General features: G+C 37.1%; 1 protein-coding gene across 2 annotated transcripts in view; it reads left to right on the top strand.

Annotated features, from left to right (window-relative positions):
• eRF3 (eukaryotic translation release factor 3) overlaps positions 1-18,558 on the top strand; it is a 191,573-nt gene that overhangs the window by 57,534 nt on the left and 115,481 nt on the right. For both annotated transcript variants that reach the window (XM_067149636.2, XM_067149635.2), the window contains exon 4: positions 4,836-4,981. In XM_067149636.2, the coding sequence (XP_067005737.1) occupies positions 4,836-4,981 (146 nt within the window). The remainder of the gene's footprint in view (positions 1-4,835; positions 4,982-18,558) is intronic.

Below are 18,558 nucleotides of genomic sequence, written 5' to 3'. Positions count from 1 at the left end.
AGGGGTTCTATGTATCTGACGTTGCAAGAGAGATTGTAATGTATCAGTAGTGGACCGGTAATATTCGTAAAGTTGAAACGTAGGCTACGATATACAGTGCAGAGAATCAGAATGAAGCAAATGAACATAATTCCAAGCGGCAAATAACAATCGGCGATACTTTACACATCGTAAAGGTGTTGAAAAAGTTATATAGAGCAATTTGTAATAGATACAGAAAAAAGCATTCATGCAAGCCAACATGCCTCTAGAAAAATAGGATAATCCTTGCATGAGGAAGAGAATGAATAGGAAAGATAAATAATACTGTCTTTACTGAAAAATATGTTGTATTGGTAGGCCTATTGTAAATAAATCGCCTGTTTGAGTAGTAATAATGGTATTGTTTTCATATCCCACTAACCACTGTTACGTTTTCTGGAGACGTCGAGATAACCGGAACTTTGTCCCGCAGGAGTTCTTTTACGTGCCAGTAGACTAGTGACACGAGGCTGACGTATTTGAACTCCTTCAAATACCACCGGACTGAGTCAGGATCGAACCTGCCAAATTGGGGTCAGAAAGCCATCTGAGCTACTCAGCCCCGACCAGGGAAAAAGAGCATATCCATGAACATCTTCCAGAGCTACATTACTTTGAAAAATGGAATGAAAGCACATCTGGTTGAGGAAGTGAAAGAAGACAGTGTTAGCAAAGTTTTAGGTTTTATAAAAGACCACAGTGAATTTACATCAAAGTGTTCGCAAGCTTTATGGTTTCCGACGTCTAATGTGGTCATCGAGAGGAGCTTCTCTGCTTACACAAAGACACAATCTGACTGTCGCACAACTCTGCATCCTGATTATGTTGATACCATGCTTAGTTTGTACTTTGGAGACAAGTAATTCAACGTCTAAAAATGTAGGCTATGTATAAATGTATATCACAGGGCAGATCACCTAACTTCATTTCGAATTATCAGTGATTTATATGCCGGCCCCGTGGTGTAGGAGTAGCATGCCTACCTCTTACCCGGAGGCCCCGGGTTCGATTCCCGGCCAGGACAGGGATTTTTAAATGGACCTGAGGGCTGGTTCGAGGTCCACTCAGCCTACGTGATTAGAATTGAGGAGCTAACTGACGGTGAGATAGCGGCCCCGGTCTAGAAAGCCAAGAATAACGGCCGAGAGGATTCGTCGTGCTGACCGCACGACACCTCATAATCTACAGGCCTTCGGGTTGAGCAGCGGTCGCTTGGTAGGCCAAGGCCCTTCAAGGGCTGTAGTGCCATTTTTTTTAGTGATTTATATATTTATTTCTATAACAATTTGCATATTTGGTTTTTCTAAGATTTAATAACAATGATATATTACAAGAGTTTACTTTAAAACCCCTTATCACAAAGTTAGTTACATTTACCCCATAAGCTACTACAAGGAAGATTTCGCAGGAAACATCAATCAGTATAACAATTTATTTCACGAAATATCTACCGAAATAGTTCAGTTTTAACACCGAAATCAACAGTTTTATTTCACCAAAAAATAAGGCCCCTATGTATGACGCACAACTTTCCTCTGGTCATCGGCACTGATATTCTCCACAACTTCGACTAACAGGTTTTCCACTTCGGAAACAATGAGCCGCTTATTTGTTGTTGCAACATAACCCTTAATCTGAGCCCAAACTTTCTCTTCTGCGTTGACATGGCAATGATACCGCACATGCTGAGCGAGGTAGGTTAACTACGTGGCGAATGTACACAATAGAGTTGGCAACTAGCTTTCTGCCAATAAAAATGGATATGAATGGCCGTTTGGGATTAGTTGGATGTCTTTGTTTTTAAGACAGAGCCAAAATTGGCCAAAACATGAATTTAAAAGTAAAGCCATGTGGAGTATACACGAGTTAAAAATCTCAATACAGTGGTACCTCAATTCTCCGTCTTTGAAGGGACCACCAAAAAAAACCTACAGCACGGGAAAATGGAAAATCCGCAAACGAATGAACCTTCAACAATTTGGCTAAACATCACAAAAATGAAATATTATACTTATAATCTTACACCCCTAAACCAAACTACAGCCCCAAAGGGCCTTCTGCCTACCAAGCGACCGTTGCTCATCCTGACAGCCTGCAGATTATGAGGTGGCACATGGTCAGTGTGATGAATCCTCTCGGCCGTTATTTCTGGTTCTCTAGACCAAGGTCGCCATCTCACCACTTCATAGTTCCTCAGTTGAAGGTAATTGTAGAAGAAGTGAACCTGCAACCAGCCCTCATATCCAGGTAAAAATGCGTGACATGCCCGGGAATTGAACCTGGGCCCTTCGGATAAGAGGCAGGCAAGTTAAGACCGCGGGGTCAGCTTCAAACATAATTACCAGTACGTGACTTAAAAATCTCAAAACTTTACATTCACCGGGCGAGTTGGCCGCGTGGTTAGGAGAGCGCAGCTGTGAGCTCGCATCCGGGAGATAGTGGGTTCAAACCCCACTGTTGGCAGCCCTGAAGATGATTTTCTGTGGTTTCCCATTTTCACACCAGGCAAATGCTGCAGCTGTACCTTAAGGCCACGGTCGCTTCCTTCCCATTCCTAGGGCTTTTCTGTCCCATCGTCACCATAAGACCTATCTGTGTAGGTGCAACGTAAACCAACTAGGAAAAAATACACAAACAAAAAAACTTCTTTCAGTTCGGCAACTTCGATCACCCAAACTCTTCGAAAATTCTACAGTCATACCGCTAACGCCAAGCCAAACAACAATCAACCACAAGTAATTTTTAATTCTCTAATCTAATAAAATAAAGCACATTAGATACAAAAGCACCCAACATGATGGCGAAATCCCTTTTATTAATCTTCCATTTTAATTTGGTTACCGGTATACAGTTCGTAGTCAGTTTGTGGAAATCTTGTACCGCGTAAATTAGGCCTACATCGACTTTTAAAGGTTATGTCAAACTCAAGCATATGGTTTTGAATGTAAGTATCGATTCAGGAAAGTTCGCGAATGAATTACATTCAATTCTGCCTGTCACTAATCACAATCAAATTGGAAAGAAAAAAGTATCTTCAAAACTTCAGAAATTAGTTATTCGTGACCTTGAGCTCAGCTGGAGTATGCGGTCGCTGTACAAGTCGGTATGAGTGCGAAATGCTACAAACTTTTTAAATGTAGCGTGTGCAAATAAAACGACTACGGTTTTTATAATATTTTAATACAAAAATGTGAAATTCCCAGTCTTATATTAGGACCAAAACAGAAATAGGCAATCCCAAAACCTCCCAGGGCTTTATGTATGTAACATGCAACATCTCTTCTGGTCTCGATAACATAATCGTATACGATGATATTAAAATCCTAAATTTGTGTTAAGAAAGAGCAGTTTTGATTCCTGCCTGAAAGCCTAGACACTATAAAATGCCCTGAGGGAAGTGCTGACAATTTGTTCGGCGATACACTTGAAAAAAGTGAAAAAAGAAAATAATCATCTAACCCTGGACTTAATGTAGACATTTTGCAAGTACGAACATTTGATGAAACTCATTCCATCTTATGTAAGAGCTGTCGAACTGCGCTCGTCTTTATGATTTCCAAGGATTCTCTAAACAATACCACCCGAATGCAGTGCTAAGATGGTCCATTATGCAAGTTCACTGCCAATTGCTTTTCCAGTACAGTATTTCCTCTATCGAATGACGGGGCGTAAGTATGCCATAGCTGTCCTTTTGTGAGACACAGTTTCTTGTAAAATGCATGATGGAGGATTTAGTGTTGATGGGACTGAAATTTCTGGATGATTGATGCGCGAAATAGTTTCTTGGAGGAACGGATAATGCAGGATTTTTACAACATGGGACCACGTAATTTGAACGAATAATACGGGAAAGCGTAGTTTCCGGGAACGTATAATCGAGGTTCAGTTTTATCACAGTTCTATCACAAGTAGTATCCTAATCTAATGAAGTACAATTATTGTCGAGACATAGGTACAGAATGTGAAAAGTAGAAAAATTCTAAGGAAGATCCTAGGACCAGTTAAGGGGAAATATAAAGATCTCTACAGCATGCAAACTGGCCATGCGGTTAGATCTGTGAGCTTGCATTTGGGAGACAGTGGGTTCGAACCCCACTGTAAGCAGCCTTGAAGATGGTTTTCCATGGTTTCCCATTTTCACACCAATCCAATGCTGGGGTGTACCGTGATTAAGACCACGCCTAGCCCATTGTCGCCTTATCTGTGTCGGTGCGACGTAAAGCAAATTGTAAATTAAAAAAAAAAGAATACGAGATAAATATTTCACAGCACTTTCAGCATTGTGTTTTACCATTAACTTTGTTTTATTTTCAAGACTGAAGAAGGCCCTTTAAGACACATTTTACTGTATTGACCGAGATGGAATAATTATATATTTTTCTTTACTGTACAGACAATATGGAACAACACAAAATGAGTTATTAAATTACAATAATCCAGAAATGGATAATTGAAGTTCACCTGTATAAAGTAGGAATTCCAGAAGATAAAGTGGGGAAAATATTTGTTTATACAAAGAAGAATTGGGGTTCGAATATTTTACCAAGGGAGATCTTGGTCCATCTTATTACTTTGTAAATGCTTTTAAAAAAATTCTTCTTTCGTTATTTAGATAAATAATTATTAGATTGAAGATCAAACAAGACATAACTTATCTTTTTATAATTTAAAACCCCTCCAAACCAACCTGTCTTTTCACATACTCCCCCATTTTAGAAGGTGGAAATTAAGAAAATAAAATAAAAGGGTCTCAGGTGAGTAACCAGACAGTTGTAGGACAGATGGAACTAATGAACTGTATTGGACTGTTACAGAGCGAGAGAAGGGAAAGACTGTAGAAGTTGGACGAGCATATTTTGAAACTGAACGAAAACACTTCACTATTCTTGATGCCCCTGGACATAAAAGTTTTGTTCCTAACATGATCGGAGGTGCAGCGCAAGCGGATCTTGCTGTCCTGGTAAGTTATGTTCATCTCCTTGAAGCGTGCTCTGTAATCCTCTATCTTGTGTCTGCTCCATCAAACTATACAGCCCAAGCCATCTGCTAGTGTGGAGTATAATGAATTTAAAGGAAATGTTAATTGTAGTAGAGAGAGCTTGAACCCGCTAGTCTCAACACCATTCTTTCACCCAACTGGGGACGTAGAGCGGGCACATCTGACATAGTGAGAGGATATTGTGGTTTATAACATTTAAAACAAGTACTAGCAAAGGAATAGAGGGGGGCGGCGATATCTTCTCACACAATTGTACTTTCTAAATTAATGAATGCACTGAAATTGTCTCTCTTATGTAGTCCAAAATTACAGCCCAGTAAGTTCAGAGACAAGGCAGGCACCTGTGGTTATTGCTTGATGTAATTCCTGCAGGGACGTCGTATTACAGATGTAGGATATGGGATGTTTACTTCCAAAGTGGCTTCTTTAAATCTAATGCCAATGTATTTTCCTTGTAGAGCAGTGCGGCAACAGCTTTCACGCTTTCCTTGACTGACAGCTAATGCAGCCAAAACTGGCTCGGACTTTTTTGTGGGGACCAAAGAAAATGTCGTAAAGAGGGAACATGGTAATTAATTACAATTTGGTGTTAAATTTAAGGTTAGGTTTGAACGTAAAAGTAATTACAATCAAAACAAAGAAACAAGTGTTTAGAATTATAATTAATGAAATATATAAAAATACATTTAAGAACACCAACATAGGAAAACATCAAGGAAAAATATTCTTAGAGACGCAAACTCTACACGTCGCTTACAAATGTTTAAAGTTATCGTAGGAATTTCCAGCATCGGGGCGATTTGCACACGTTTTATGTGTGTATTAGCATCCGTTTTCTCAATAAACTTATTTTTTCATGATTTGTAAACTATCTAGCTTTCTTCTCCATAACAATGTCCTGCAAACTAATATGCGTAAGTGCAGTACATTGTTACACAATTCTCTTACGAACGTAAAATTAAGCAGTAACACGTCACACAAGCATGAAGGACGAGTTTTCCACCTAATCAACACTTAATTTTACAAAGTGTTTAGAATTATTTACATTAAAAAACAGTACCGGTGTCAACCTGTAAGAAGTAGATCATCATCAGCTGTTGATGAATCTGCGTAGTAGGGACTGTACATAATAAAACATACAAAAAATTAAACAAGAATGCCAATACTAATATACATATGGTACAATTAAAGGGCTTTGACTTGCTGGAGTCCCATTCAAATATCTATGCTGTATGCCAACATTATGTCAAACAAGATATATACATATGGTACAATTAATTGGCTTTGACTTGCTGGAGTCCCATTCAAATATCTATGCTGTATGCCAACATTATGTCAAACAAGGTATTTACATATGGTACAATTACAGGGCTTTCACTTGCTGGAGTCCCATGAATGCCACATATTCCAAAAATTTATAGCTGAGAGGTTAAAAATAGGCTGCAGTTCTTAGAGATTAAAGGGTCTCTGAGATTTTTGTGTCAAGTTCAAATATCTATGCAGTGTGCCAACTTTGCGTCCAACTGCTGTATAGATAAGATCAAGGTGCATTGTTAGGCCGCAATTTTGCGGGGAACGTTGCGTTTAGTAGATTGAGGTTCTGTAACTTGCTTAACAGGTACTATGTTCATTTTTAGTCTATGTCAATGATACATGCTAGTTTTTCAGGATCCTTGTTGAGGCATATCATGCTATGTATGACATATTGAAATTAATGAAAATAGGTTGATTGAGCTCCCCTCTTCATACTTGCATTTACGATCAGATAAATTCAAAAATCTGAGAAAGAAAAAAGGAAATAGGAATTAGAATAACAGATAGTGTGTGCCTCCTAAAAGGTTTGTGTGCTGTAGAGTGTGTGATACGTGTGGGCTGGATATGTCCTTGAGTATAGTCGGGAGCGTGCTGCACATTGTTGCATGTACGTCGTGTTGTAGTGTTCAGATTGAGAGGTGGTGCGGTGGGGGAAGCAGCCGGTGGGGTGGAGTGGGGTATGTCTTTTCGGTTGTATATGGGGGTTTGGGTCTGCTGATTCTTTTTAAATACCGTATTTACGCGAATAATACCCACATATTTAAAAAAAAATTTTGAGGCACGAAATTTTGGTGCGGGTTTTATTTGCGTCAAGGTTGCCAACATGCTCCTGGCTCACCTAGTTTTTGATGCAGACTGTACAATTGTGCTTTGTGTAACCATAGATGCAAGAAACCTGTCCCCCATATGTCATATTTAAACGGAAAACAATTCAGTCTTTTAATTCTAAACTGACTTTACATTTTTTTAAAAATAGTACCGTATTCTACAGAGTAATTTAAATTCAAAATTTCTCCACGTCACAATAGAACTTGTCTTTCGGAACGTGCAGGGGTAGCTTTCCGCACTTTCACTCACATCGGTTTGTGTATAGTGTGTTTCATAGTTGAAAATAGAGTGAAATCGTAATTCTTTTGTATTCACGTTTTAAGGAACGCCACAATATCACTAGCCGGCAGTACGCGGAAAAGCAGAATATGCGAAAATTGGCGAGGATTGGCATTTCTGAATTACAAGATGGCTGTTAATTCGAAATCACGTAATTTGAAGTCCGATTTCTGTATTTCAAAGGCTTCGAATTAATGAAGTTTTACTGTATCGCACAACTAACATCAGATTTCGCCTGTGTGTTTATTTCAAGTGTTTACATTGCATGAAAAGAATTATCCACCACTGGTCGTGTTACTGTCTAGTAAACAGAGACCACATGTGAGAAGTGTTTTAGACGTGGAGTGTGACGAACTTGTAAGTAATTTAGGAGAGGATTCTAGAGTAGAACACAGCCGGGAAGGCGGTTTGAAGAGGGCTGCGCAGTAACATTCGCGTGCTTTGTAGTGTGACGTGTTTTCCGCAGAGCCAATAGAATTATTTCAGTAAGAAGTGCCTGTTTTTGCAGGTCACGATTGAATGTTTCGAGTTTTATTTCTAAATATCATAATCATCAAATTTAGGGAATTATTTGCGTGTGTAGGATGGATCCAGGAAGAGCAAAAAGACAAGTATTGCATCGACAGGCGAGGGAAGTAGTATTTAAAGTGTATTTCATTTTGTAAGCATGCAGCAGTAGGCGTTCAGAGGCAGGGAAGGTGAGGAACGCCATGTTGCCACCCCACAAAAGAAGACAGCACTCGCGTGCGGTATCGGCCTGCGAACAGTACAGAGGATAAAACAAGCTACGGAAATAAAAATAATGTGGTGTTCAGGTCGCCAGGGAAAAACCCTAAGAGGAAAAAGCCAGTGACAGACCTTAATGATTTCAATAAAAATGTTCTGCGTACAACAATATTTGATATGTTTTAAAACGGCGAATATCCTATGGCATTGAAACTGGCCCGTTCATTTACCTTCCTTAATATTTCGAAAATTTCCCTCAACACTTTCTCGGGGTTTGGTGATAAAATTAATTTAGACTTTCAGGAAACATTTAAGCCCACGAAAAATATAGGTCATCGCTTTGGAATTCAAGATATAACTGAATGAAAAAACATAGGCATACTTGGTTATTTTCATCGAAAATGTACTTTATAGCAGTGATAATGTATTTTTATCATCTCAGGCAAAGTAGCTATATCTGTAAATTTACATGTTCATATTTACGTAAAGACCACGTGCACTTCACGGACTGATACGAAATGTATGTTTATACCTACGTTACTCTTTCGATGGAAGGAATTTTAGTTCATTTCATTTTTTTTCCAAATGAGCCTTCCTAAAATGAGTGTACGGGCATTATTCGATAGCGGGGATTATTTGGGTAAATACGGTATGTGCATTTCAGAATGGGAATGGCTGTGTTGAAGAGAATGTTTGTTTTATCTGTGATTTCATTTAATTTGAGGTTGGGATTAGCGTATTGGTCCATACTGATGTAAAAATCTTCCATTATATTGAGCAATGGGCCTGTGGGGTTCATATTTAACATTTCCTTTTTATTCTCAATATTAGTGAACTTGTGCTTGTGTTCCTCGACATGTTGCCCTATGAACTGTATATAGGATAATATCTTTTATTTATTTCCACCTATTCAATACATTACAAGAAGTTGGCATTTATTTTAAAACATTATTCAGATGAGACATGTTTCGCCTCTCACTTTGAGGTATCTTCAGTCATTATCAAAAACCTTATTATTTTACCAGGCATCTGGTTAAAGATATTCAAAAATGTGTTTGATGATTATAAGAGAGGTAAGATTTACGTTAGTTATAAACATGTACATGAAGTAACTAAAGATCCAATATATTGATAAAAACATATGTAGTTCTTTGTTGAATAGGACTTGTTTGATTCTACTATAGTAAGAGAAGGTGGCTTGAAGCCGTAGTCGTTAATAGATGTCTAATACATAGTGGAAGGCATAAAATATCAGTTCTATGAGAATATACATTACATTCAAATGATACTAAAAACTAGTGGATTCAAAGGTAGTACATATAAAATGTTCAATGAAATAACTATTGATCTAATAAAATGATAAACACATATGTAGTTCTTTGTTAATTAGGACATCGTAAGATTGTACGGCTTAAAGCCGTAGTCATTAATAGATGTCTAATACATAGTGGAAGGCATATGAAATCAGTTCAATGAGAATATATAATACAAATAATTGATACATAAAAACTGGTAGATTCATAAGAGGTACAGTTAAAAATGAAGGCGTCATGTGACTATAAAAGACAGTTGATGGCTTAAAGCCGTAGTCAAGGTTTGAAATGTAGGTCAAATAACTGCTAAATATATGGTAAAAAGATATAAGTCAAAATATACAGCTTAGTATAAAAATATGAAGGAAAAACATTCCAATTGCTTGACAAAAGTTACTTGATGTTGGCATGCGTATGTCCGTGATATTTATTGGTCAACATTTCGTAGGTTATTTTAGATTTATTCGGCAAGATTGCGTTGACAAGAAGTTCACCAGATGTTTATAGTTGGCCTAATTTGTAAGAAGAAAGTTGCAGAGATGATGATGGGTGGAAATTCTCAACGTTGGTATGGTTTTTTTGACGTGAAGGTTGGAGAGCTGTTGTGTTCTTCTTCGATGACAATATATTTTATAAAACGTTGATTGTAAATAATTTATACTATTGAAGAGTATTATGGAAGTTTGATGAAGCTGTTGAATTATTGTTGTTATAGAATGGTTCTGAAATGAAGAAAAAAACTGTAGTTAATTTTGACGAAAATGAAAGAAAACATGGGAAGGTTTTGTTTAAGTGTTGTTAGTGAGAAAATGTTGGTGCTTACCTATGGCGTTGTAGGCCCATTTAACAAGCTGTGTGAGGCGCTATTAGGATACTAATGGTCACTAACGGTTTTTACTCCTTGTGTTGTACGTATGTCGTCTGGCTAGAGGGGGGTGGGTAGGAGGGGGCGGAGTTGTAGGCTTGTGATTCGTGAACGGGAGGGAGTTGTGAATGGTAGGGGAAGCGGAGGGGCGTGTATCATTTATTGGTTTCTGAATGGCGCGTGAAGGGAAATTACGTAAGATGGGAGGGGGAGGGGGGTATGATGTATTTGTTGACGTAGGGGTGTTTGTTGATACTGTTTTGAAAATATTAAAAAACTTTTTGTCCTGAAGGTTTACATTATTGAATAATGTTACTATTTGGTCATATAAAGGGCTTCTATTGTCTATTGGATCATTTAAATTCTTATTAGCATTGAATTTTTGGTCCAAAAATATGTATAAATTTTCGAATTCGGTCATAAGTCTACCTTTTTTTACTGTTTTTAAAATTTGAAGGTCCTGTTCAATTGTGGTAAAGTTGTGCCCGGTTTCTTTCATGTGATTGCTCATTGCTGAGTGTTTATTATGTTTCTGAGCATTGAAATGTTCTGTGTACCTAGTTATGAAGCTTCTACCTGTTTGTCCGATGTATGAGCTGAGGCACTCATTACATTTTAATCTATAGATACCGGAGCCTGAGTATTTATTATTTTCTGAATTCATTGTATTATGATTGAAGAACATTTTTTGGTTTGAATTTTGAGTTTTGAAAGCTATTTTGATCTCTTGATTTTTTAAGGTGTTGGTTATTTGGTGTATGATTGGGTTGGTGTATGTAAAGGTTGCGAACTTTGATTTTTCATTTTTTATTGGGGAGAGGTTTGTGGATAGTTTCAATTTAACTTTATTGATTAGTTTGTCTATGATAGAGGGATTATATCCATTAAAAGTTGCTATTTCTTTTATTGTATTTATTTCTTTTTTAAAATTGGTCGCTGAAAGGGGGATTTTTAGAGCTCTGTACACCATACGATAAAATGAGGACTGTTTGTGTGATTGTGGATGAAGGGAACTTTGTTTAATAGTTATAGGTGTGAATGAGGGTTTTCTGTAAATTTGGAAATCAAACTTATTGGAAGTTCTTGTTATTGTGATGTCAAGAAAATTAATTGATTTGTGGTTCTCGTCCTCTTTAGTGAATTTAATATTGTTATCCAGATTATTTAAATAAGTTAATATGTTTTCACTATTGTTGAGGTTTTTGTCAATTATTACTAGCGTGTCATCAACATAGCGTAGCCAGAGATTTAATCCATTGATGTTATTTATTATTTTGCTGTTTTCGAGGTTTTCCATATAAATTTCAGCAAGTATTCCGGATAAAGGGTCTCCCATGGCCAGGCCTTCCTGTTTGTATATTTTATTGTTGAAAGTGAAAAAGTTTTTTTGTAAGACGAAGTTTAGTACTTTTTTGACAAAAACCTCAACAATAGTGAAAACATATTAACTTATTTAAATAATCTGGATAACAATATTAAATTCACTAAAGAGGACGAGAACCACAAATCAATTAATTTTCTTGACATCACAATAACAAGAACTTCCAATAAGTTTGATTTCCAAATTTACAGAAAACCCTCATTCACACCTATAACTATTAAACAAAGTTCCCTTCATCCACAATCACACAAACAGTCCTCATTTTATAGTATGGTGTACAGAGCTCTAAAAATCCCCCTTTCAGCGACCAATTTTAAAAAAGAAATAAATACAATAAAAGAAATAGCCACTTTTAATGGATATAATCCCTCTATCATAGACAAACTAATCAATAAAGTTAAATTGAAACTATCCACAAACCTCTCCCCAATAAAAAATGAAAAATCAAAGTTCGCAACCTTTACATACACCAACCCAATCATACACCAAGTAACCAACACCTTAAAAAATCAAGAGATCAAAATAGCTTTCAAAACTCAAAATTCAAACCAAAAAATGTACTTCAATCATAATACAATAAATTCAGAAAATAATAAATACTCAGGCTCCGGTATCTATAGATTAAAATGTAATGAGTGCCTCAGCTCATACATCGGACAAACAGGAAGAAGCTTCATAACTAGGTACACAGAACATTTCAATGCTCAGAAACATAATAAACACTCAGCAATGAGCAATCACATGAAAGAAACGGGGCACAACTTTACCACAATTGAACAGGACCTTCAAATTTTAAAAACAGTAAAAAAAGGTAGACTTATGACCGAATTCGAAAATTTATACATATTTTTGGACCAAAAATTCAATGCTAATAAGAATTTAAATGATCCAATAGACAATAGAAGCCCTTTATATGACCAAATAGTAACATTATTCAATAATGTAAACCTTCAGGACAAAAAGTTTTTTAATATTTTCAAAACAGTATCAACAAACACCCCTACGTCAACAAATACATCATACCCCCCTCCCCCTCCCATCTTACGTAATTCCCCTTCACGCGCCATTCAGAAACCAATAAATGATACACGCCCCTCCGCTTCCCCTACCATTCACAACTCCCTCCCGTTCACGAATCACAAGCCTACAACTCCGCCCCGTCCTACCCACCCCCCTCTAGCCAGACGACATACGTACAACACAAGGAGTAAAAACCGTTAGTGACCATTAGTATCCTAATAGCGCCTCACACAGCTTGTTAAATGGGCCTACAACGCCATAGGTAAGCACCAACATTTTCTCACTAACAACACTTAAACAAAACCTTCCCATGTTTTCTTTCATTTTCGTCAAAATTAACTACAGTTTTTTTCTTCATTTCAGAACCATTCTATAACAACAATAATTCAACAGCTTCATCAAACTTCCATAATACTCTTCAATAGTATAAATTATTTACAATCAACGTTTTATAAAATATATTGTCATCGAAGAAGAACACAACAGCTCTCCAACCTTCACGTCAAAAAAACCATACCAACGTTGAGAATTTCCACCCATCATCATCTCTGCAACTTTCTTCTTACAAATTAGGCCAACTATAAACATCTGGTGAACTTCTTGTCAACGCAATCTTGCCGAATAAATCTAAAATAACCTACGAAATGTTGACCGATAAATATCACGGACATACGCATGCCAACGTCAAGTAACTTTTGTCAAGCAATTGGAATGTTTTTCCTTCATATTTTTATACTAAGCTGTATATTTTGACTTATATCTTTTTACCATATATTTAGCAGTTATTTGACCTACATTTCAAACCTTGACTACGGCTTTAAGCCATCAACTGTCTTTTATAGTCACATGACGCCTTCATTTTTAAATGTACCTCTTATGAATCTACCAGTTTTTATGTATCAATTATTTGTATTATATATTCTCATTGAACTGATTTCATATGCCTTCCACTATGTATTAGACATCTATTAATGACTACGGCTTTAAGCCGTACAATCTTACGATGTCCTAATTAACAAAGAACTACATATGTGTTTATCATTTTATTAGATCAATAGTTATTTCATTGAACATTTTATATGTACTACCTTTGAATCCACTAGTTTTTAGTATCATTTGAATGTAATGTATATTCTCATAGAACTGATATTTTATGCCTTCCACTATGTATTAGACATCTATTAACGACTACGGCTTCAAGCCACCTTCTCTTACTATAGTAGAATCAAACAAGTCCTATTCAACAAAGAACTACATATGTTTTTATCAATATATTGGATCTTTAGTTACTTCATGTACATGTTTATAACTAACGTAAATCTTACCTCTCTTATAATCATCAAACACATTTTTGAATATCTTTAACCAGATGCCTGGTAAAATAATAAGGTTTTTGATAATGACTGAAGATACCTCAAAGTGAGAGGCGAAACATGTCTCATCTGAATAATGTTTTAAAATAAATGCCAACTTCTTGTAATGTATTGAATAGGTGGAAATAAACAAAAGATATTATCCTATATACAGTTTATGAAACTTTCAATACGGACAAAAAATGATTTTCATCACTTGTAATGTTGCCCTATGGACGAAGAGCTATTATTTTTAGTGGCATTGATATGTTCGTTGTAGCGAATAGATAAATAAATACCGGTGCACCCGATGTAGCTGGTGGCATACTCCTGAGTGGCTGTATTTGTTGTTTTCATTGACAGATGTAGTGTCATATAAAATGGAAGCATTATTACGTGTGGTTCTGTAAGCTATTCTTAGATTGTATCTTATGAAGATATTAGTTATGGGGTGGATGAGGGTGTTGTTACCGTGCATAGTCTTTCTTAGGTTTGTTCTTTCTACTTAATTTGGATTTCAGTTGATGTTTTATTTTGTGAATGATTTTGTTTATCATGTTTCTATTGTATCCGTTATGCTCCGCAATTTCGTGAATTAGGTTTAGTTCTTTATTTAATTCTTCCTGGGATAGGGGTATGTTGAAAGCTCTGTATATCGTACTGTAGTATGCTGCCTTTTTGTGTCCATTAGGGTGAGTGGAATCTACTTTTATTGTATTGGAGGTTTGTGTAGGTTTTCTGTAGATTTTGTATGTTAAGTGGTCTTCAGTTTTAGTGACGGATAATACAGGCTGCTTCCCACTCTCCACCACCTCTCAAACTGAACACTACAACACGACGTACATGCAACAGTGTGCAGCACGCTCCCGACTATACTCAAGGACATATCCAGCCCACATGTAAGTAACACACACTCTACAGGACACAAACCTTTTAGGAGGCACACACTATCCGTTACTCTAATTCCTATTTCCTGTTTTTCTTTCTCAGATTTTTGAATTTATCTGATCGTAAATGCAAGTATGAAGAGGGGAGCTCAATCAACCTATTTTCATTAATTTCAATATGTCATACATAGCATGATATGCCTCAACAAGGATCCTGAAAAACTAGCATGTATCATTGACATAGACTAAAAATGAACATAGTACCTGTTAAGCAAGTTACAGAACCTCAATCTACTAAACGCAACGTTCCCCGCAAAATTGCGGCCTAACAATGCACCTTGATCCTATCTATACGGCAGTTGGACGTAAAGTTGGCACACTGCATAGATATTTGAACTTGACACAAAAATCTCAGTGACCCTTTGTTTTCTAAGAACTGCAGCCTATTTTTAACCTCTCAGCTATAAATTTTTGGAATATGTGGCATTCATGGGACTCCAGCAAGTGAAAGCCCTTTAATTGTACCATATGTAAATACCTTGTTTGACATAATGTTGGCATACAGCATAGATATTTGAAATGACTCCAGCAAGTCAAAGCCAATTAATTGTACCAAATGTAAATATCTTGTTTGACATAATGTTGGCATACGGCCACGTCAAAGACTGGCTTAAGACTGATGGTCACTGCAGCTGTAGGTCGACACATTAGTGCCGTGAAATTAAGTTCTCTTCCAAATGCTCTCCCAGGTCAGACATATCTAGTGCATCGCACGTGCAACATTGCTGGGAACGCTAATTTAAATTTCTTATTGTGGGAATTACACACGTACTAGAGAGTGACGTAAATCCAGGTTTGTTTAGCATGTTTTTAATAGGACATGGACTGGGACTTTGGAATAATGACGTAATAACATGGGAAGCTCGCAACAGAATCCGCTTTCTGTGGAGAAGAGAATGCGTACCAAGTTTGGACCATAGCACTCTTCATTTATGTAGCAGTCAGAGCATTGTATCAGAGGTCCTAAAGTAATGTGCTGTTCGGCCAACTTGTCAGCGAATTCACTGATGGATGAACACGACGCATATGAGCGCTGATCTTTTGTTCCATTGCTCTATGTTACTCTGCAGTGGAATGTGCATCTCCAGTATGGTACAAGTCAAGTCACGCCAGGAAGGTAGATGTTGCTCTAAACGATACCTGTTACATCATTACTGGCTGTCTAAAATCTACTCCGTTGGACAAATTGTAGAGTCTTGCTGGTATTGCCCCTCCTGATATCCATCGAGAGGTTGCAGCAAAAAGCGAGAGGAACAAGGCGGAAACATCTGAAGCTCATCCTCTGTATGGATACAGGCCAGTTACTCCAATACTCAAATCAAGGAAAAGCTTCCTCAGAACAGCAGAGGCTCTTATGTGGTGCGCAAGCTGCACTCGCTCCGAAGAATGGCTGACACCAAGTGAAGAACTACCACCTGGTCACATGGGAAAATGCAGTACTTGGAGATCACTGAATAGATTAATTGCAGGTGTGACAAGATGTAAAAGCAACCTGCAGAAGTGGGTTTTCAACATCGAGTCCTCATTGTGTGTGACTCATTTGTTGCAGTGTAGCAGTGTACAGTACAAGATCTACTTCAGGCAAATGAAAATTCACTGGATGTTGCCAATTTCTGATAAGTGAGACTGTCTATAATGTATGTAATATGTATTTATGTATTTATAGTATTAATGCTTCTGATATGAATAAATAAATAATTTGAAAACATCGGGTGAGAGTGATGAAGTTTAATGGGACAGTTCCTTTGAATAGCAAACGCTAAACAGTAATTGCTAGGGGGGCACATTTTAATGACTTAATGTATGTGTAAAAATGTGATCTTACAGTGAACTGCATATAACTAACATCTCATAATCATTACTGGTTATCCATCTTTGTTCCTTCGTTGTAGCAAGTTATGTACCCTGAAGAGTAAAGAAAATGTAACAATTGGTGCTAGTTTCTAGTCAACACATTTCACCCAGAGAGCTCACAGTGGGACAACAACAAACTTGTCAGAGAAAGTACAGATGAACAAAATGGAAATGACGTACCAAAGGCATCTACAACAAAAGGACCATATCTTTCAATGCAAAGCTGAGGGATTACTGCAGTGTCCAGAGGCCTTCCGAATGTCTTGCAATGAACTGATCGAGAAACTGGAGGCCAAAGAAAGGAAGATCTTAGATCCTGTCAAAGACAATGGGGAGTGCACAAAACATCATAACAATAAACTATGCACCCACGTAGAGAATATTCCCGATACCATCCGGAAAAGAACGATCTTTTATGGGCATGTGACACGAATGCACCCAACAAGTCATTACCTTCTTTCAGCAGATGAAAACCAAAGGGGCTTGGTTCCTTGAGGTGGATAGAGAACTTGAAGAAGTGGGAATTACACATAATGACATCCAGGAGTGTGCAGAAAAGCATAAGTCTATAATGGTGTTTAACCATGTACCTGATATGGTTTGAGGTAATGATACGGCTGATGGTGCCCCATAGGAAAGGGCGAAACGTTCCAACTCTCATTTTAACGTTTTGAGTTGTATTTAATTGGTGGAAGAGAAATAAATTTCTTACATTTATCATAGTTCTACTTGAATACGGAACGTCCAGGGTTACATGTTTATTTCTTTACTTTTTTGAGCGTGTTCTGGGGTTATCCATGGATCACAGAAGGGTGAAAGAAGGTGTAGGCTTGAAAGGGTCTATCTACGATATCAAAAATTAATTTAAAACTTACGAAGAAAGGTTATATTTCTTTTTGGACCTCAGACTTAAAAAAATTCTTCACTTAGTGAAGAAAAAAAACCAATGTATCAGAGTTCGTGATTTTTAGCATTTGCGATAAATGCGAAATATGTTGAAACTTTGTCAGTGTATGTGCCTTCATCATATATGACCCGTACAAGTGGTTTTTAGCGGTTTCGAATTAGCGATAAAATGCAAAATTCGTTCAAAATGCAAAATTATACAATTTATGCTAAACTCTCTGTTTTATACGAAATAAACATATATCTTTTTAAAAATGATGCATTTTCATAAAAATAAGATATATGTTGTTATTTATTTCGGGAGACATAATTATTACGGCGCGTATTGCTATCGTAAGGCGGTAACATACTTTGATGGACACTTCCGTCCTGGTGCATGGAACATTATCACAGTTAGCTGGTCAGAGTGATTTATTCTCTTTGTTTTGCAGCCTACCCAATTGATGTCAGATGATACCTGAAGCTATTTTCTCTGTGTAAATAGTAACTCTGAGCTGAAATACGGAAAATAAAAAGCAGCTCCGTTTGCCGCTCGTTCTAAACAAGCGCGGCATGGATGAGGTTATTCGTTACTGGCTTGAAAATAGTGATGTTGAAAGTGGAAATGATTATCTGGAGAGTGAAAATACTTCAACTGACAGTGATGAAAGTGATTCCGATTACAGTTCCGAGATGATAGTGCCAATTGAAACTACGTGACAAAACCAAAATGCTACCAGAGTGGGTGGGAAGTCTAGTAAAATGATACTTGGA

This window comes from Anabrus simplex, chromosome 6, assembly GCF_040414725.1.
Source record: "Anabrus simplex isolate iqAnaSimp1 chromosome 6, ASM4041472v1, whole genome shotgun sequence".
Lineage (NCBI taxonomy): Eukaryota > Metazoa > Arthropoda > Insecta > Orthoptera > Tettigoniidae > Anabrus > Anabrus simplex.
The sequence above is the reverse complement of the archived record's forward strand: the minus strand, read 5'-3'. Positions and strand labels throughout refer to the sequence as shown.